The following is a 17,747-nucleotide window of genomic DNA, read 5'->3' as shown; positions in this document are numbered from 1 at the left end:
GTGGTTGGATGCAGTCCCCTTGACCCACACTCCTACGCAGCACCCTCAGCACCTTGACACCTGCACCCTCAACTCTGCCCAAGTGTCTGCTGGGCGGACACCTGGTCACCAGGCCCAGGCTCTCGTGGTGGCTGAGACGGCTCTGTCCTCAGAGTCTGCAGACCCAAACGTCAGCCCTGGCTCCTGCTCTTGCTCCCTGTGTCATCCTGGGGTTGCCCCCTCACCTTGAGCACTTCAGGCTTGCCAGGATCTCCAAGTCTGGGTGGTGCTGTGTGAAGATCTTCCAGCTGGAAGGCTCCCGGTAGGTCGGGACCACCAGTGTGCTCAGTGTACCAGGGTCATTCCTGGATGCACTTGTTTGGGGGCAGGACCTGGAGGGCGCCTGGGAAGCAGGCGTATTCCCTGTCTTTCCCCATTCTCCATTCACTTGTTTAATCATCCTTTGCACAGATGCTTTCTGAGCATAACCAGGGAGGAAGTGAGAATGGGAGAGTTGGGATCGAGACGCGGGGGCGTCGGGTGGGGGCGCCGGGACCACGGGGCACAGAGGCTCAGGGAGAGGAGCTGGTTCCTCCGAGCGCATTTGTTTTTCCCTTCGGCCTCGACCTCTGGTAGGAGGCTGTCGGGGGGCCGACCCCGCCCACTTCCTTCCTTTGGCTTCTGCCCGATTTCTCCGTGGCTCTGAGCGACCCCGGGATTTGGATCGTTAGGAGTCGGGTGTCAGGGTCCTCCCCGCGAAGAGATCTGCGCACTCTGTGCCCCGCCCTTCCCACCTTCAGGGTTGCAGGGTGTGAACTGCGGGTCAGCCAGGCACAGAGCAAACCCTCAGGTGAAGACCTCCCAGGACCGGAGCCGCACGTGGAAGCTGACGAAGGCAGCGTCCTACCCAAGCCCCCAAAGACGAAGGCAGCGTCCTACCCAAGGCTTTTGCGGTGCTTTGGCCTGGCCCCTGATGGGGAGGCTCCTCCCGGGTCCCAAGGAACTCGGGGTGAGCCTGCCCCCACAGACAGGGTAGAGCCTGGATCTGGGAGAACACGCAGAACAGATTGCCCCGGGGTCCACACGAAGCTGGGGATGGTTGGGGTCGCAGAGAAGAGAAGCCCTGACCTGACTTCGGGGCGCGCCGCCCTTCGCTTGGGGTCCCATCCCACCCGGTCTCTCGGCAGGTTCTGGGCTGTCCTGCTCCCCGAACCCCGCGACCCTGGGACGCAGCCAGGGACCCCAGCCTGGCGTCCCGGGTGACGACCCTCCCCTGGGCTTCTCCGTCTCTCGGTGGTCCACAACCTTCCTGAGGGCCCTCCTAGCCTCATCTCTGGCCTGTCGGTGCCCTGTCCCAACTCTGCGGTGCCCTCGGCCTGGACCACTTGCTCCACCAGGCTCAGAACACCTGATCTTTCCACACAGCTTCTCTGCGCCGCCAGCTGGCTGCTGCCCCCGGGGCAAGGCCTGGATAGGGGAGTCTCCGTAGTCCTGGGGCCTGGAACGTGCCCAGCGGTTGCATTCAGCTACAGAGAAGCCCGGACACAGATCCCGGGACTGGTGACCCGAGGTGCGCGGGACCGGCCCGGGCGACCCTCAGGCTCTCTTTCGCTCCACCGGGATCCGCTCCTCCCCGTCCTGGGAGGAGAGAAACCACGCACCAGCCCCGGCTCCGCCGCCTCACTCCCCAGACGCGTCTTTTCCCGGACGATCTGGCCCCGCCGCCTGCCCACCGGGCTGCTGGGCTGGGAACCACCGAGTCGCCCGAGCCTCCGAACCGCCCAGAGCGGCCGGAAGTCTCCGGGACAGAGTGGGCGCGGGCGTTCGGGGCCCGTTTCCGGCGTCGTCGCGCGTGTGGAGCCTCGGGCGGCCCCGGGGCGGGTGAGTCCGAGCGACCCGCGCGGGTTAGGGCCTGGGCGGCCCACGTGCTCCTCGCCCTCGGGCGGAGTGGCTGCCGGCGGCCCCGCGCCCTCCCGCCTGCGACGCTGCGGGCCCCGCGCTGCTCGGGCCTCGGCGGGGAAGCGCGGGTGGCTCGGAGAGTCCGCGGGGGCGGTGGGCGAGCCGCGGCCGCCTGGGCCCGCGGAGGCGGGAGGCGGAGTCCGGCAGATCCGGCCGCGCGCCAGCCTCGTGGTCCTCCAGCCAGATCTAGGCCTGCCCCAGGGGATCCCCACCCCTGGCCCTCTCTTCCCCTCACTCACTGCCCCTCGAAGACCTAGACTTAGTGACAGTGACGAAAAGGGCTGTGCTTTGGGAGGGGGCGGGTCTTTATCTTCTCTGAATTCTGGCTGCTGCTCTGGGCCTGCAACTCGCAGCCGGGGACCCAGGATCCAGCACTGGCAGCCGCGGGCCTCCTGGTCAGGCCCAGATGGGGGCGCGCCTGACAGTGGTCACTGCTGCCTGGGTCAGCCTCCCTGTGCTCCCGGCCTGGGGCTTCTGCCTTCAAACCACTTTTTGAGACAACCCCCACCTCCAGGAACTCACTTCTCATTCTGACCTCCTAGGGGGATGCCTGGGGAGGGGGCCGAGTTTATGTACTGGGGATGGGAGGTGGGGTCCTGCATCCACTCTTCTTTCCCTGCAGTCCATCCTTCTGGTTCCTGTCCGCTCCAGCCTCCAGTGCATCATGCTTCCTCTTGCTGTCTGTGATCCAGCCCCTCTGGCTTACTCAGCCCATTCCTTCCTGCCTCGTGCCCTTTGCACAAGCTGTTCCTGCTGTCTAGGGTACCCTCTCCCACTCCCTTACCTTGCCTGAGTTAGCTTCTAGGGGAAGTGACCCATCAGACTAAATCAGCATTTCCTACTGTAAATGCTTTCAGAGTTCCTTGTACTTCCATGCTATTATCATGGTTGTAATTTGGCGTTTGTGTGTGTGATCGTTTAACTCTTTCCTCCACTAGACTGCTCTGTGAAGGCAGAGTCCTTGTGCATTGTTCACTCCTGAATTCCCATTGCTTAGTGGAGCATGTGGCAATCACCCATTATGTTTCTGTGGAGTGAGTCACACACGCCACACACTCTGAAAGATGAATGAAGCTTCGGGGGGCAGATACTCAAGTGCCATGGCCTCTTTGACCCTGCCCCAGGTCACTGCCAGAAAATATCTGGGGTTGGAGGTGAAGGATCTGAGAACACGGTACTCCCTCATCTAGCCTGGAAGTCAGCCTCTTACTCCAAGACCCTGATCTCACTCTCATAACTGCCAGCAGGTCTCTCGGCCTGGACGCGTGGATGACCGCACACCGAACCTCATGGTAGGAGTCTGACTTCCTTCATCCCCTCGCTTGTCCTGTGAGGACCCCTACCTCCTTCTCTGGGCACCCACCCTGTTCCTGGGCCTGGCCCCGGGCCCTTGCTCGGCTCCTTGTTTGGTCCTCGCCAGGCTCTGGTGTGCCCATGGCCACTCTGGGCCCAGCCTGAGGCCCCTGCAGAGAGTTGTAGATCAGCATGGTCTGCCCGCCCCCCGCCAGTACTGTCTATCCCCTTGATTTTAGAGCCACAGGGCCCAGTGACAGCCTCACCCAGCTTGTGCATGTGCCTGAGACGCCCCGTTAGGCAGCGCCAGTATGGGGCTGGCACCCATGGGCCCCGGTGTGTCCTTTCAGGAGGCTGTGACATTTGGCGATGTGGCTGTGCACTTCTCGCGGGAGGAGTGGCAGTGTCTGGACCCTGGCCAGAGGGCCCTCTACAAGGAAGTGATGCTGGAGAACCACAGCAGCGTGGCCGGACTAGGTGAGGCTTCACCTGGACTCCCTGTGCCGCACCATCAGTCAGTGTCCACCTAGCCAGGCCTCTGCTAGGGGCTGGGGATGTGGAGGCTGTATGGTCAAGCCCTCTCAGGCTAGACAGGGGCCTTGAACCTGTGAGTCTCTGTGGGTCAGAAGCTGACCCGGGAGGGTCTCGGTGAGCCAGGCAAGCTCTGAGCTTTGCGCACATCACGATTCAGTCCTCACTGTGTAGGTGGACTTCTGGGAGCTAACGAAGCCTCTTTTTTGCCTGGGTCAATAGATAAGCTTACTGTAAGAAACAGAATCCAAACAGAGTAAACAACAAAATGGAACTTATTGGCTCATGGGATCCAAGGAAATGGTTGTACAACTGAAGCCTGGGTGGCAGCAATGCCCCAGGGACCTCTATGTGGAGGCTGTTGCCTCCCCTCTCTCCTCCTGCCTGCCACCATCTTCCTCTCCCATCCCCCACCGCCATAGGCAGACGCTCCAGCGCACTTCAAGCCTGTCTCTCTTACTGTGCTACAAGCCCATGGCTTGGATTGTACCCTTGTGGGGGAGGGTGTGCCCCCGCTGTGCTGGCCCCACAGGGTCTTTAGCCCCATCACACATAGCACCTGGGCCACTGAGAGAGCACTGGGTGGGGGGCCAGGAGTGGGCTCGCGCAGCAGAGGGGTGGGACCAGGCCTGTCCCTCTCTGCTCTCCTGTAATCCACGCAGTAGAGCACTTGGTGAGCCTGCCTGCTGTGAACTTGCGGCTCTCTGATCAGTGCTCACCCCGAGCACCTCTTCCCTCTCATTAGCATTAGGCAAAGCCAGGTTTCTTCAGTAAAGTGCTCAAAGCTTTGGCCTGTTTTCTGCTGGGGTTACTGGGTCTTACTGGTTTGAATGTGTTTATTATTTCTGATTGCTGGCTTTCATTGAATCCGAGGTACTGTACGTTGTGAGACACGTCATTATCTTATGTATCAACAAGAAGTAGAATGCTGCTGATTATACTGCCGCACGACTTTTTCTTATTCCGTAAACATTTTTTATACTTTTTATGAGCGCTCTTAGACCCCCTTAGACGTGGCTTACCGTGCGCCAGTGAGCTAGAATGGGAAGGACAAGAGGAGAGAGTTGGCTTGGGTGTTGCTCATGTCCCCTCCTGTCTTCTGGTGCGTTGGTTTCTGTGTTCATGCTTTCACCTACTGGCGTCTGTGGGCCCTTGGGAGCCTGAGGGCTGAGCCTTTAAGTGTTGCTGGGTTTCCTCCCATCGGCAAGGCTGGTGCCCAACATTGGCGGCCGCTCCTTCTGTGTGGATCTGGTCGCCATGCCCGGCCTCCTGTCTTGTGCCTGGTTTGCACACGTGGGCCGATTTGCCAGAGACTGAACTGCAGTCCCTGGTCCGCAGCACTTTGCTTCTCCAGTCTTGGACGTGCACCCCGCTGCTCTTCCTCCACGGCCTCCTGCCTGTGCGGTCACTCCTGCAGAGAGCAGGACAGTGCTGTGACTTGCCACCGTGCCTGTATGCATGCAGTCGCTTCAGCTGTCACCGCCCCCAGCCGAGGACAGCAGGTCCCAGGTGTGACCCACGTTCAGACGTGCACGTGCTCTTTAGGCCGATGTTAGGCTACATCCTGTGTGGTGACACCACACAGGTGTTGTGCTTTGTAATTATCTTTCCCATTCTTTCGTGTTTGCTCACTCTGAGGTCAATTAAATCAGTTTTTGCCTTACGAGTTGTACCTTTGAAGCTCTTTCTTACTCCAAAGTCACAGAGACGGCCTGCAGTTCTTCATGTGGATTTGGTAGTTCATCTGTCTCGTTTAGGTCTGGGCTCCACATTTGTGTGTAATTAAGTAAAATCCTTTTCTCTGTACACACACACAGCCGTTTTCCCAGCACTACACTGTCCACTCTTCCTGGCTGATTGCGGAGCTGCCCTGACGGTGTGTTTCGAGCTTGGGTCTCTCTGGGCCAGCTCGCTGTTTTTTATTTGGTTGTTTTATCATCATTGTTCTTTTTTGCTTTGACTCTGCAGTTTTAACACCTGGCGGGCAGCTCTCTTTATCCTTTTTAAAGTTTCCCTTACCTACTCAAGGCCGGCAGGGTAGTTGCTTCATGTAAGTCTAGAATGAGTGAGAGTTCCTCAGAAATTGGGAATGGTTTGAATTTGCAGATAGCATGAAGGGAGCTGGCACCTTTCTGTTAACTGTTCCCATCGAGGATCGTGGAATGGTCTCCATTATCTCACTTACTGTGTTAGAGGCTTGGAATTTTCTCCCGAGTGGTCTCATGTTTGATTCTTTAGGTTGTTTTGTGACTGTATCATTTTTATGTTACCATGTTTCTAGCCGGTTACTGCTGGTTTTGGAGGTAGATCTTGTGTTTGGCCACCGAGTCGGGTCTCTGCTTTTTCTGGTGTCATGTTCTAGGAGAGCTTGCCAACGAGACCTGGGTGTTCTCCCTCCTGTCCCCACGTGTCCTGATGGCTGGCGATGGCCAGAGTACCAGTGCCCTTAGGACTTCTGCGTACATGCTTGTTTTGTTCTGATTTTAAAGGCAATGAATGCATCTGACTAAGAACAGAAGTTGGCTAAGGAGTTTTGTTTTTAATCATATGAGTGTATTGAATTTTGTCTTTTTTAGTTTTTGTACAAATTGATCTATTCATTCAGATTTTCAATTTGGGGGTCATGTGTTTGTTTGTAATACTCTTCATTTTTAATCTCTGTTGTGTTTGTATTTGTTTCCCTTGTTTATTTTATTTTTTGGCAGCATCTTTTCACCATGTTGACCTTGATCAGTTTTGCCACAAGGCTACTGTGTTCCTCTTTTCAAAGAACCAGCTTTTGGGTTGTTTTTGGTTTTTTTTTTTTGGCAGGGATTTTGTTTCCAACTCCTTGAATGTAATGTCTGCCTTTTTTATGTTTACCATTCTTGTTTCTAGTAAATGCATTTAAAAATAGAAAATTCTGTCTGTGAGTACCGCTTCAGCCGCTTCCTACAAACTTTGACTCATAGTCATTTGTTATTCAGTGTCCAAGGGGCTGACAGGTTTGTGCCCCTGTTGGGACTGCTGGCACGTCTAGTTGGCGTTTGCACTGGGCACGGTCGGTGGTATTGTTCTGTGGCCTGTGCTCTGACTCCCTCTGTGGCTGGCCCGGGGTGAATGGTCCATGTGTGCTTGGCAAGAACACCTGTTTCCTGTTGAGCGTGGGGTCCTGCCGTCACCTGAGGCCTTCGACCGAGGATCTCTGCCTGCCTTTCCTACCCCACGGCCTGAGGGAAACCTGAGGGGAGCCCAGCCAGAGGGATGGGCCAGGAGCACACCACACAACCTCCCCACACGTGGGGACGGCAGCCCCAGAAGGCCAGTGCCAGGTGGGTGCCCGGGATCTGCACCCCTCCCCTGACTGCTGACGCCCCAAGGGCTTCGTGTGAGGACTTGAGGCTGGGGCTGCCAACTGAAGACTGGCCTTTCTCACCTTCTGATTTAACATCTGTTTTGGTTGTTGGTTTGTTGTTGTTTGTCTCGTTTCTTAACCACTCCTACCTCCTCTGCGCTGAGGGACTGCCTGTCTCTGCCGAGGGAAGTGCTGGCAGTGCCTGGGGCAGAGCTGGCCTGTACTTTGCAGACAGGGTTCCCTGGGGATCTTGGCCTTCCTGCAGATGGAGACAGGGACAGGGTGGGAGTCCCGGCATTCCTCTGTGTCCAGATCCGACAAGAAGGGCCCCTGTGCCCAGACCTCACCCACAATAGGCGTTCAGCAGCCCCCGGCTCCTTTCCTTCTGGGATCCAGGGAAGGCTGAGCCCCACCCTGCACTCCTGCCACACTGATGCCGTCTCCTCCTCTGCCGCCCCCACAGCAGGATTCCTGGTCTTCAAGCCTGAGCTGATTTCCCGGCTGGAACAGGGACAGGAGCCCTGGGTCCTCGACCTGCAGGGAGCAGAGGGGAGAGAGGCAACGAGGGCCTCCCAGACAGGTGAGGCTCGGGCCTGTGGTGGGGAGGCTTCCAGGCACAGGTGAGGAGGAGTCCGGAGCGCCCGTGCCCACGAGGGCTGCAGGTTGGAGGCTAGAGGCAGACCCCTGGGAGTGGCCACGCCTGCAGCTGGGAAACCATGGGCTCGGCTCGGAGGTGTGGGCAGTCATGGAGGGGCTCAGGAGAGGCTGAGCTACAGAAAAGCAAGAACATAAAGCACCTGTGATTATGGCAAAAAGTTTGTTACTGAAACGCGTTGTGTTCAGTTTCTACTTTTTCTAATGCTCTTTTTTTTCAACTAATACTCTTATTACGCAAAGGTACAAACGTGTGGACCCAAGGGAGGCACTAAGCTTGGCTCTGAGTGTCTCTGAGACAGTTTCCTGCTTCTGCCAGCAGCTCCCTCCAGAGCTTCCTAGGGGCTTGAGTGATTCCAGCCTCCCAGACCAGGCTCCAGGGCTGGGTTAGGGTTCTGGGACTGCTATAACAAAACACCACCAACTGGAGGCTTTAAACAGCAGAGATTTTTGGCTTCTCTGTCCTAGAGGCCAGATGTCCAAAATCAAGGCCTTGGCAGGGTCGTGTCCCCTCTGAAACCTGTAAGGTAGGAGCCTTCCTGCCTCTTCCAGCTCCTGGTGTCCCTATATATTCCTTGTCTGGCGGCCACATCAGTCCTCCATGTGGACAGCAGGCAGGGGTAGGCGGTCCCTCCAGAAATCCACGGGAAGGTGGAGCCAGTATGTCCACCTGGAAGCTGAGGGGCCGACCAGCAAGGGGGCATGGTCAGGTGGGAGTTGGAGTGGCTTGGTGGCAGCTGGAGAATGCAGAGTTCAGGCCTGAGGTCCAGCTTAGAACCCCACCCAGTGGACAGCCCGATGCCCAGCCATCTTGGGCTCACCCCCGTGTGCCCCTCAGCAGCTCTTGTGCCTCATTTTTCTCGGTACCTAACGTCCTTCTGTTTGTAGTGTTCAGTCCCTCTTTCTTCCTCACTCTACCTCCTCTGGAACCAGGAGCCTCTGACCTCTCAGCCTAACCCTGCCTCTCACTAACCCTGCCACCCTCTCAGGCTCACTTTGGATTTTTTTCATACTGGTTCCCTGTAGGATGACACGCCCTCCTCGTGTGGGGGTGGCTCTTTGCACTCTGCCATGCACACAGTAGCTGAATGAATTCATAAGGTAAAACAGCATGAATGAAACCAAATTTTGAGAACTCTCAGAGGCACTGACTTGTGTCACCTTCCCACGTGGGGTGTCTCCATGCTCAGTGCGTCCTGTCCTGGTGGGGCTCAGTCCCAGGGAAGATCTGCACCCCAACCCCAGTCTTTGTCCTCTCTCTGAGCACGGGGCATGCGGAGCAGTTTTATCTCCTGCTTATTTCAGGTTCCACGATTGGGACTGATGGAGAGCAGGCCTGTGAGGACGTGGATGTTGTCAAATCAGGATCCCATATGGCAAGGGTAAGAACTCCTCCGCAGGATTTTCCTCAGAGTCCTGGCTTTGGAGGCACCTCTGATTCAGAGGTCTGGTCAGAGAGTCAGCCAGGCTCCCGCTTCCAGAAGAGCTGCTTGAACACGGGGACTGTGGTTCCCAGGAAGACCTTTGTCCAGGAGGAGGCCCAGGGGTATGATGGGCTGGGCAGCAGCACCCACCTGAACTGTCAGCCTGATAAAAGTCAGGGGTCCTCCCGAAGGTGCAGCATGTGTGGCAGGAGGTTCAGAGCTGCTTCAGGTGTTGCTCTGCATCAGGAAATTAACACACAGAAGAGATCTAACCCATGTCAAGAGTGCCAGAAAAAATCATCTGATTGCTCACAGGGGAGACATCAAAGTAACTTGCATGGAGAGAAGCCATATGAATGTGAGGAGTGTGGGAAAGCTTTCCGGCTGTGCTCACAGCTTAGTCAGCATCAGAGAATCCACACTGGAGAGAAGCCATTCAAATGCACTGAGTGTGGAAAAGCCTTTCGCCTGAGCTCAAAACTTATTCAGCATCAGAGAATTCACACTGGAGAGAAGCCCTACAGGTGTGAGGAATGTGGAAAAGCCTTTGGTCAGAGCTCTAGCCTCATCCACCATCAGAGGGTCCACACGGGAGAGAGGCCCTATGGCTGCCGGGAGTGTGGGAAGGCCTTCAGCCAGCAGTCTCAGCTGGTCAGGCACCAGAGGACTCACACGGGAGAGAAGCCCTACCCATGCCGGGAGTGCGGGAAGGCCTTCAGCCAGAGCTCAACCCTAGCTCAGCACCAGCGGATGCACGCTGGGGAGAAACTGCAACTGCCAAGAACCCCGGATGGTCCCAGCCTCCTTGTGCCTCAGAGGACCCACGCTACAGAGAAACCATTTAAGTGTGGCGAGTGTGGGAAGGCTTTCAGGTGGGTCTCCCGCCTTAGTCAGCATCAGCTGACTCACACCGGAGAGAAACCCTACAAATGCAACAAGTGTTCGAAAGCCTTTGGTTGTAGCTCACGGCTTATTCGCCACCAGAGAACTCACACTGGAGAAAAACCATTTAAATGTGAAGAATGTGGGAAAGGCTTTGTCCAGGGCTCACACCTCATTCAGCATCAGAGAATCCACACTGGAGAGAAGCCCTATGAGTGCAGTGAGTGCGGGAAGGCCTTCAGCCAGAGCTCCAGCCTCATCTACCATCAGAGAATCCACAAAGGGGAGAAGCCCTATGAGTGCCTCGAGTGTGGAAAAGCCTTCAGTATGAGCACACAGCTCACGATCCATCAAAGGGTTCACACCGGGGAGAGGCCCTATAAGTGCAGCGAATGTGGGAAAGCCTTCAGTCAAAACTCCACCCTTTTCCAGCACCAGATCATTCACGCGGGAGTGAAGCCCTACGGTTGCAGTGAGTGCGGGAAGGCCTTCAGCCGGAGCTCCTACCTCATCGAGCACCAGCGCATCCACACTCGGGCCCAGTGGTATCATGAGTACGGGAATGCCCTGGAGGGGCCTAACCACGTAAGCCGTAAGAAGGTTAATACTGCCAAGAAACTGCATAAATGTAGTGAATGTGAGAAAATATTCAGGTGGCGCTCACATCTAATCATACATCAGAGAATTCACACTGGAGAGAAACCTTATAAATGTAATGAATGTGGCAAAGCTTTTAATCGCAGCTCAAGGCTTACTCAGCATCAGAAAATTCACATGGGATAGACCTCTCACCTTTGCAAATGTGTCTAAATGTGATTATACATACAGCCTTAACTTACTTTACGTGGGATCATTTGTCCTGACGGTTCAGAATGCTGGGAACAAGCCAGACTTGCTCTCTTAGGAAAGGGAATGTCCATCCAGATTCGTACAAGCTGTGTGTTTATTGCTGGCATGCCTGACCTCACCGCCTTCAGTAAAGCCTGTGTCCCTCACATCCGGGTGCGCACGTGCCGCATCTTGAGTTCACAGTGGACGAGGAAGAGGCATGAGGAAAGCCCCGTGAGAAGTTAGCCAGAATGTCTTCCTTAAGCACTGCTCGCTCAGACTGCCCTCAGCAGCTTGTGTTAGCAGCAGTGCACAGGGTGCTAAACTCCTTTCTCCGCCTCCTTTGAGTCTCATCCCCCAGCAGAGCAGCCCAGGGGGAGGCCAGCCAGCGCAGCTGCCTTTGATGGAGCGAGACCTGCGGAGCAGCACCTGGGCTGGGGACAGGGCCATCCGCCCTCCCCAAATCCAGGGCCTAGCTGCCCATCTGAGCAGGAGTTAAATGGGCAGCCCCTTGCATCACATAGCCTCTGCCATCCCAGCCCCACAGGAGCCTCGCGTCTGCCCAGGGTTGCCTCTCAGAGGCCAGGACGTGGATTGTTTATTGCTGCTGACCGGACTTCCTCAGAGCTCCAGCCGCCAGAGCTGGGAGGTGTGCAGGCAGACACGGGAGCCTGCACCTTTTCTCGGAGGCGGCGGTAGGTGGAGGCAACCGCTCACCAGGCGTCGGCATGGGCGCGAGGGTCCCCCGCAGGCTTCCAGGAGCACCAGGTGTACATCAGCCGGGAAACAGCTTTTGCCGTGAACAAGACCAAGCCCCTCCATGGGGAGCCAGCGGGGTGGGGGCATCGCCTCATCTCCAGGTTTTCTCTGCCCGCACAGCCTGGAGAAACGACCTGGGTACAGGGTTCAGGGCCACGTGGCCTCCTTGGCACGCACGGTAAGAATGTGCAGGGAAGACCTCTGCTCTATCAGCTGCTCTGGTTAATCTGCCTCATGGGCTGGGACCATGCAGAGCCTCACGGGCGATCTAATTAAGGCTCCAAGCCACAGGATGAGCTGCCCTGCAGCACTGACTCCAGCCCTTCCCCGGGGTCCTGGACTCACCAGCTGAGGCTTGGGACCAGGAGTCTTATTTGGACAGGCTGTAACCCTGAGGGGCGAAGGTCACTTCAGGATCTATTGCAACACTGTTTGGGTCACTGTCACGTTGGTTTGGTTAAGCCCACGGGCAGGTCCTCAGAACACTGCAGCCTCGATCACTGTGTGTGGCGTGGCCCAAAAGCAGCCTGTGGGTTTGTATCACGTGAAACAGGTGCTGCTCCCTGTGTGCCTGGATGTGTGTGGGGGGGGTGTCTGGAGCTCTCTGGTTGTGTTGGAACAGCAGAGTTCAGGATGGTCGAGTCCACGTGAGTTTGTGTTTGGTGTGTGGGCAGGGACGCCAACTCTGAAGCGGGTCAGCCAGATTGCCAGCTGCTGCTGCTTAGCCTGGCACTAGGATGCTGGTTCCCAGGCTGCAGCACCATTTCTTGGGATGAGGACTGACCCCCAACCTGCACCTGCACCTTCGGAGGAGTTCCCTCCCTGGGTGCGAGGCACCGCGAAACAGATCAATGTGCCCACTTGAGTAGCTGTGACCCTGTCTCCCTGGCCACCCCTGCTCCACCCAGAACTTGCGTCCAGAGGGTCAGCGCACAAGGTCCCGGGATGTCTACAGACTCTGCAGAGACTGGGGACCTCCTGTCTCCGCCATGGCTGCTGTGCTCAGCCAGGTGGTGGACAGGTGGGCACATCTGAGTGGCCGCAAGTACTTTAGGCTTATGAGCCACCCCAAAATGGGACAAGAGTCAAGGTCCTGGGTGGACCTGCCACATGCCTGCCGTCCACTGGCACCTGGCACTGGCCTGTGCTGGCAGGACCTCCTGAGGCCCTACCCCCTCGCCACCTCCCGGCCCGTGCACCCTCAGAAGGCGGTCTGTCACTGGATGCACTGTCCCCACAAGGGAATCGCCTCCTCCTGGCCACTACCTGGTAATGACAGAGAGGAGGAGGGTTGCCTGGACCCCCTATTCTGCCCTGAGAAGGATGTTTCTCTTTCCCCTGGCAGCACCTGCGGGCCGCCCCAAAGAGGCCTTAAGTCTCCTTCAGGTCCTGGATTCTCTGCACTCACACAGCCTAAGTCTGGGACTGGCCGACTGCAGCCTGGGGGCCAAACAGTCCGCCACCTGCTTTGTGAGGCCGGGTACAGTCACCAGCTGAGGCCAGCAGTCTGGGCCGCCCTAAAGCCAGTCAGTCCTGTAAGTGCGCCCATCCAAGAAAACGGGCTTTCCCCAGCAGGGCGGCTGCTTCCGCTGCAGCCAGTGCCACAGTGTCCTCGCTTTGCTTCAAGGTCTGTTGGGAGGGCGCTCCTTATCACTCTGCCCACTTCCCACCCATTTGCTCAAGTGAATGTCAGCATTTCAGTGAAATCTGGCTTGCCTTTGACAGACCTGAGAGCCAAGAGTGGTTTGTACGGTTTTAAGCAGGTGGGGGAGAAGATGACTGTTTTGCAACCCTTGAAAATTACACTGAAACCGGGCTTCACGTAACCAGGTAAAGGTCCCTGGGGCGCAGCTGGCCCAGGGGTTTGCGAGCTGCCTCTGGCAACAGGCCACGTCACCACCCTGGCTGGCCCTGCCTCCTTAACTTGGGTCAAAATTTCATGCCTCTAGGCTTTGAGGGATTCTTTTCCCTCTCAGTTCTCAGTGTGGTTTGTGCATTGAAATGTCCCAGTACAGCCAAGAATCCAATGGAAGTAAAGCTGAAGTCCTGCACTCCAGTCTGGAATATCGGCTGCACTAGTATGCCGGGGCAGGGGATGGCCCTTCCTTAGCTCATCTGTGTGAAGGCGCCCGGTATTTGTGTGCCAGTTGGTGAGCTGTGAATTCAAGCCCTGCACGGGTTTAAGATCCCGGCACACACGTGGGGCGTGCTGGTCCCTCTGCAGAGGGAGAGGAGAGGGCTCCGTGCCAGGTGGGGCACGTTCTGGAATATTCTGTTCTACTTGGAAGCTATATTTCCCAATTTGGGCTTCAGTAAATGCAACAATAAACTCCTTTTAAGAATTTCCTGAATTCTTTCAGAGTAGATTTTTAAATACTTTAGCTTTCTCTTTTGGAGACAATAAATTAAACCCATAATTTTAACCTGAAGTTGCTTTTTATCTCATTACCAGATTAAGCTTTGACTTATGACATTTTGGGGTTCCTGGAAGCTTCACAAACACAGTGGTGGTGGGGTGTGTGCAGAGCCCAGGTGATCTTTTACATCTTTATGTCCCCAGTGCATGTGGCTTGCACTCAGCCTGGAAAATGTTTGTTGAATGGGTGAATGATGCGTTGGGGCTTTAGAGCCCCACAGAAGAGAGAGTCTTCCAGCATCAAGAATTTCCACAGAGATCTAAATAAAGTCAATAAAACGGGAGTGGTTTTCCAGGAGCAAGGTCTTACTCAGGCCTGGGACGAAGGTGGGTGGGGCTGGCCCCTCGCCTCAAGTCCAGGTCCAGGGTGGAGGCTGACCACAGATGAAGGTGGACAGTCCCTCTACAGCCTGGGGGCACCTTGGCCACCCCAGCCTGGTGAGAGCCCTGCTGAGGGGTATGCAGCAGTTACAGCCACCGCCCACCCGCCACCTGGTTTTGTACGGCCCTGGTATTTAAATGGTTGAAACATAATTTTGTAACATGAAATTAAAACTTCAATGTCCATGAAACCTTTGTTGAAACAATGTGCCCATTTACTTAGATGTTGTCTCTGGCTGTGTTTGTGCAATGACAGCTGACAATCCTTAACGACCTGAAAAGCTAAACTACTCTGGCCCTTCAGAGAAAAGTTCACCAACCCCCGAGTTGAGGATGTAGGTGAGCAGCACCCCCGCTGGCCTGCCAGTCTGTGCCCCATGGCTGGAGAGATACCCTCCAGTTGGATGTTGTCTGTTGCCCCTGCTCCCATGGTCAGGCCAGAGCCGTGGGTGCGGCCTTCACCCTCTCTGTCCAGCCCTGCCTCGGGAGCCAGCAGTCCCAGGAACATCCTGCTCCCTACCTTCTGTGTCTCACCAGCTGTACTGGATGTCTTGTCACTGTGGCCTCCTTGTCCCTCAAGACAAAAGCACAGGGGCTCCAACACAAGGACAACCCAGAATTTGCAACATCAGACGTCAGGAACTCAGCCAAGGTCCCCGTACAAGTCTGTGCTCCCCTCTCCTGGCCGCAGGGGCTCTGCTAAACAGTTGGCAGGGCCACCAAGTCCAGTCTCCCAAGATGGAGAATGATGGAGCGTGGTGTTCTGACCCTGCAGTTCCTGACCAGTGTCCTGAAAAGCCCAGACAGGGCCTCCGGGGGCAGAGGGGGAGCAGGGGAGCAACCATCCCGCCCTGACCCCTACTCACAGCAAGGGGCCTCCCAGAGTCTGCTGACCATCATCAGACCTCCCTCCAGAGGCGCAAGGAGCGGACTAGCAGGGAGGACACCCCAACGTAGCGGTGGAGACAGACAGCCAGAAGCTCTGGCAAGGCGCAGGAGGACAAGGGATCTCTGTGGCCTGGTGGGCAGGAGGGCGTGCAAACCTGGTGCTGACTGTCTGAGACTCAGCCAGCCCGTCTAGAAGCAGAAGAGCGCCCCCACCTCCGAGGACAGCCGAGAGGGTGAGGGGGCGTCCAAGCGGCAGCTCCGGCCTCCTCCCAGGGGTCCCTGGGGGAGGGGTCTGTGCGTGTCTCACGGATGCCAGCACCAGGGCCACCTGGGAGGTGCTGCTCCACTGCTGCCAGGTGCGGCTCGGCACCACAGAGTCTCAGGCGTTCGCTGGACTCATCCTGCGCAACAGAAGCCCCCAGGGTATGGCTTTCAACCCGGAATGTGTGTCCTTGGGCCAACAGCTGCTCAGGGTATATGAGGCCGCGTCGAGAGTCTCTGGAAGCCCCCAGGGACACTCACTGCCTCTCCTGCCACTCTCCGGGTTCACACGCCCACAAAGTCAGCAGATGCAGGCCAGGTGGGGAGGGAAGGCTCACGAACAGAACATCTGCCCCCCACATCAGCTGTGTGACGCTGGGCAAGACACAAACCTCTGCGCTTCCTCACCTGCGAAGTGGGGAGACCTGACGTGCTAACACGCGTGGTGGGGCTTAGACCTGCACCTGTAAACTTCCCTGCTCTCGGCTGCGTTGACAGGATCTGGCCTGCAGGGGGTGCCCGAGGACGTACTTTGGGTCAGTTTAGGAATAAGATCAAGGGCTTTAAAATACACATTTTTTTGCCTTTTAAACGCTATGCTAAGTGAAAGAAACCAACACAAAAGGCTACACCTTGTATGATTCAATGTAAAAAATGTTCACGTTCTGCCTCCTCTGTTCCTACCTCCAGTTTCAATATATAAAATCCTTTTACCATTAACATCGTGATTTTTTAATGGCAAAAAAAAGGGGGGAGGGGGCAGAAGCTTCTATGGAACTGAATGTTCGTGTGCCCCCCCCCCCCCGAGTTCATGTGTTGAAACTAACTCCCAACGTGACTGTGACTGCGTTAGGAGGCTGAGCCTCTGGGAGCTGCTTAGGTCATGAGGGTTGCCAACGCCTGGTAAGAGGCCCCACAGAGCTCCCTCACCCCCTCCTCTATGAGGGGACACAGCGGGAAATCTGCAGCCAGGAAGAGGCCCGACCTGCTGGGTCCCTGATCTGGGATGTCCGGCCTCACAGTGAGAAGTAATCGTCTGCTGTTCTACAGGCTCCCCAGTGTGCAGTGTTTTGTTTGTTAAGCCCAAGAGAAACACCCACCAAGGACGCATGTTTTGCAGCCATTAGACACAACCGACCGTCGTGTTCAGGAAGAGGTGAAGAAAGAGCTGTTAACACACAGACGTGGCCTAAGTATGCCATCTCGTCAAGGTGGTTCCATGGATGTCTATGGGCAAAGGGGCTTTTCAATACTTTTTTAAAAAGTTTGTTTGTTTGCTTGTTTTTACTTTTTGGGTTTTTCCAAATGTATCACGAGTACATATTCCCTAAACATGCCTACAGGTCGAGAAAGAACTACACACCCAGAAAGCCCCCGTCACTGCTTGGGGCAGACGTGGTGCTCAGCTCACCTGTACACGCCCTCTGGGGGCAGCAGCGGCTGGCACCGCCCAGCCCCGCTCAGCCCCACTCCTGTCCTCAGGGAAGATGGGCCCAAGGACGCCAGCTGACCCTGAAGGAGACACAGGGGGTCTGCACCCCTTGGCTGAGCCCACTGAGGGTTCTACCTGGGGCCTGACCTCCACAACCCCCGCCCCAAGTGGGCGACAGTCCCCACCAAGGTCCTCAGCCTCTTCCTCCCGGGCCCTCAGCCCATACCTAACTTTCCATGAGACTATGGGCGTGTTCAGTAAAGAGCACCAAGCAAACACTGCTGCCCTTGACAGTCCTGGCACAAAGCAGGGGCAGGAGAGGGCAATGCAGAAGGGAGGGGGTTCCAACACAGATGTGGCCAGATGCCAGGCGGGCACCCAGCTCATGAGCTTTTTTCAGAAGAAGTTCCTGCCTGCCACTTGGGCCTATTAATCCTACCAGATTTGTGACCTGGTTTCCCAGCAAAACAGACCACATAGGCAGGACCACCACCAGAGCAAAGACAGCCCAACAGCAAACAGCTGGCTAGAGACTAGAACCGCTCCCCCCAAGGTCTCTACCTAGGGTGCGGTTATGCTGGCGCATGGGGACCCTGGAGGCCTCAGGAGAGGCAAGTGCTACTGTCTCCCCACAGACTCCAACTGCTGCGGACTGAACTGTCCCCAACCCTCTCATGTTGAAGCCCTGGTCTGCAGTATGACTGTATTTAAAGACGGGCCCTTGAG

The 17,747-nt window shown here is 56.4% G+C and overlaps 1 protein-coding gene across 7 annotated transcripts; it reads left to right on the top strand.

The window, feature by feature from the left end:
• The first annotated feature begins 1,331 nt into the window (after window positions 1-1,331).
• On the top strand, window positions 1,332-14,662 carry ZNF7 (zinc finger protein 7). Of its 7 annotated transcripts, none has more exons than XM_074352780.1 (5): window positions 1,332-1,860; window positions 3,186-3,230; window positions 3,582-3,708; window positions 7,560-7,676; window positions 9,056-14,662. In XM_074352780.1, exons 2-5 carry the CDS (start codon window positions 3,228-3,230, stop codon window positions 10,837-10,839), a joined length of 2,031 nt encoding a protein of 676 aa, XP_074208881.1. In that variant the 5' UTR covers window positions 1,332-1,860; window positions 3,186-3,227; the 3' UTR covers window positions 10,840-14,662. The 7 variants fall into 7 exon arrangements, with proteins under 7 accessions (XP_074208881.1, XP_074208882.1, XP_074208883.1 ...); XM_074352781.1 differs by having other exon boundaries at window positions 3,183-3,230; XM_074352782.1 differs by having other exon boundaries at window positions 1,744-1,860; window positions 3,063-3,230; window positions 7,563-7,676.
• Window positions 14,663-17,747: the final 3,085 nt, after the last annotated feature.

The sequence above is a fragment of the Camelus bactrianus genome, chromosome 25 (assembly GCF_048773025.1).
Source record: "Camelus bactrianus isolate YW-2024 breed Bactrian camel chromosome 25, ASM4877302v1, whole genome shotgun sequence".
In the NCBI taxonomy this organism is placed as follows: Eukaryota; Metazoa; Chordata; class Mammalia; order Artiodactyla; family Camelidae; genus Camelus; species Camelus bactrianus.
This window is presented reverse-complemented; position numbering and strand designations above follow the sequence as displayed.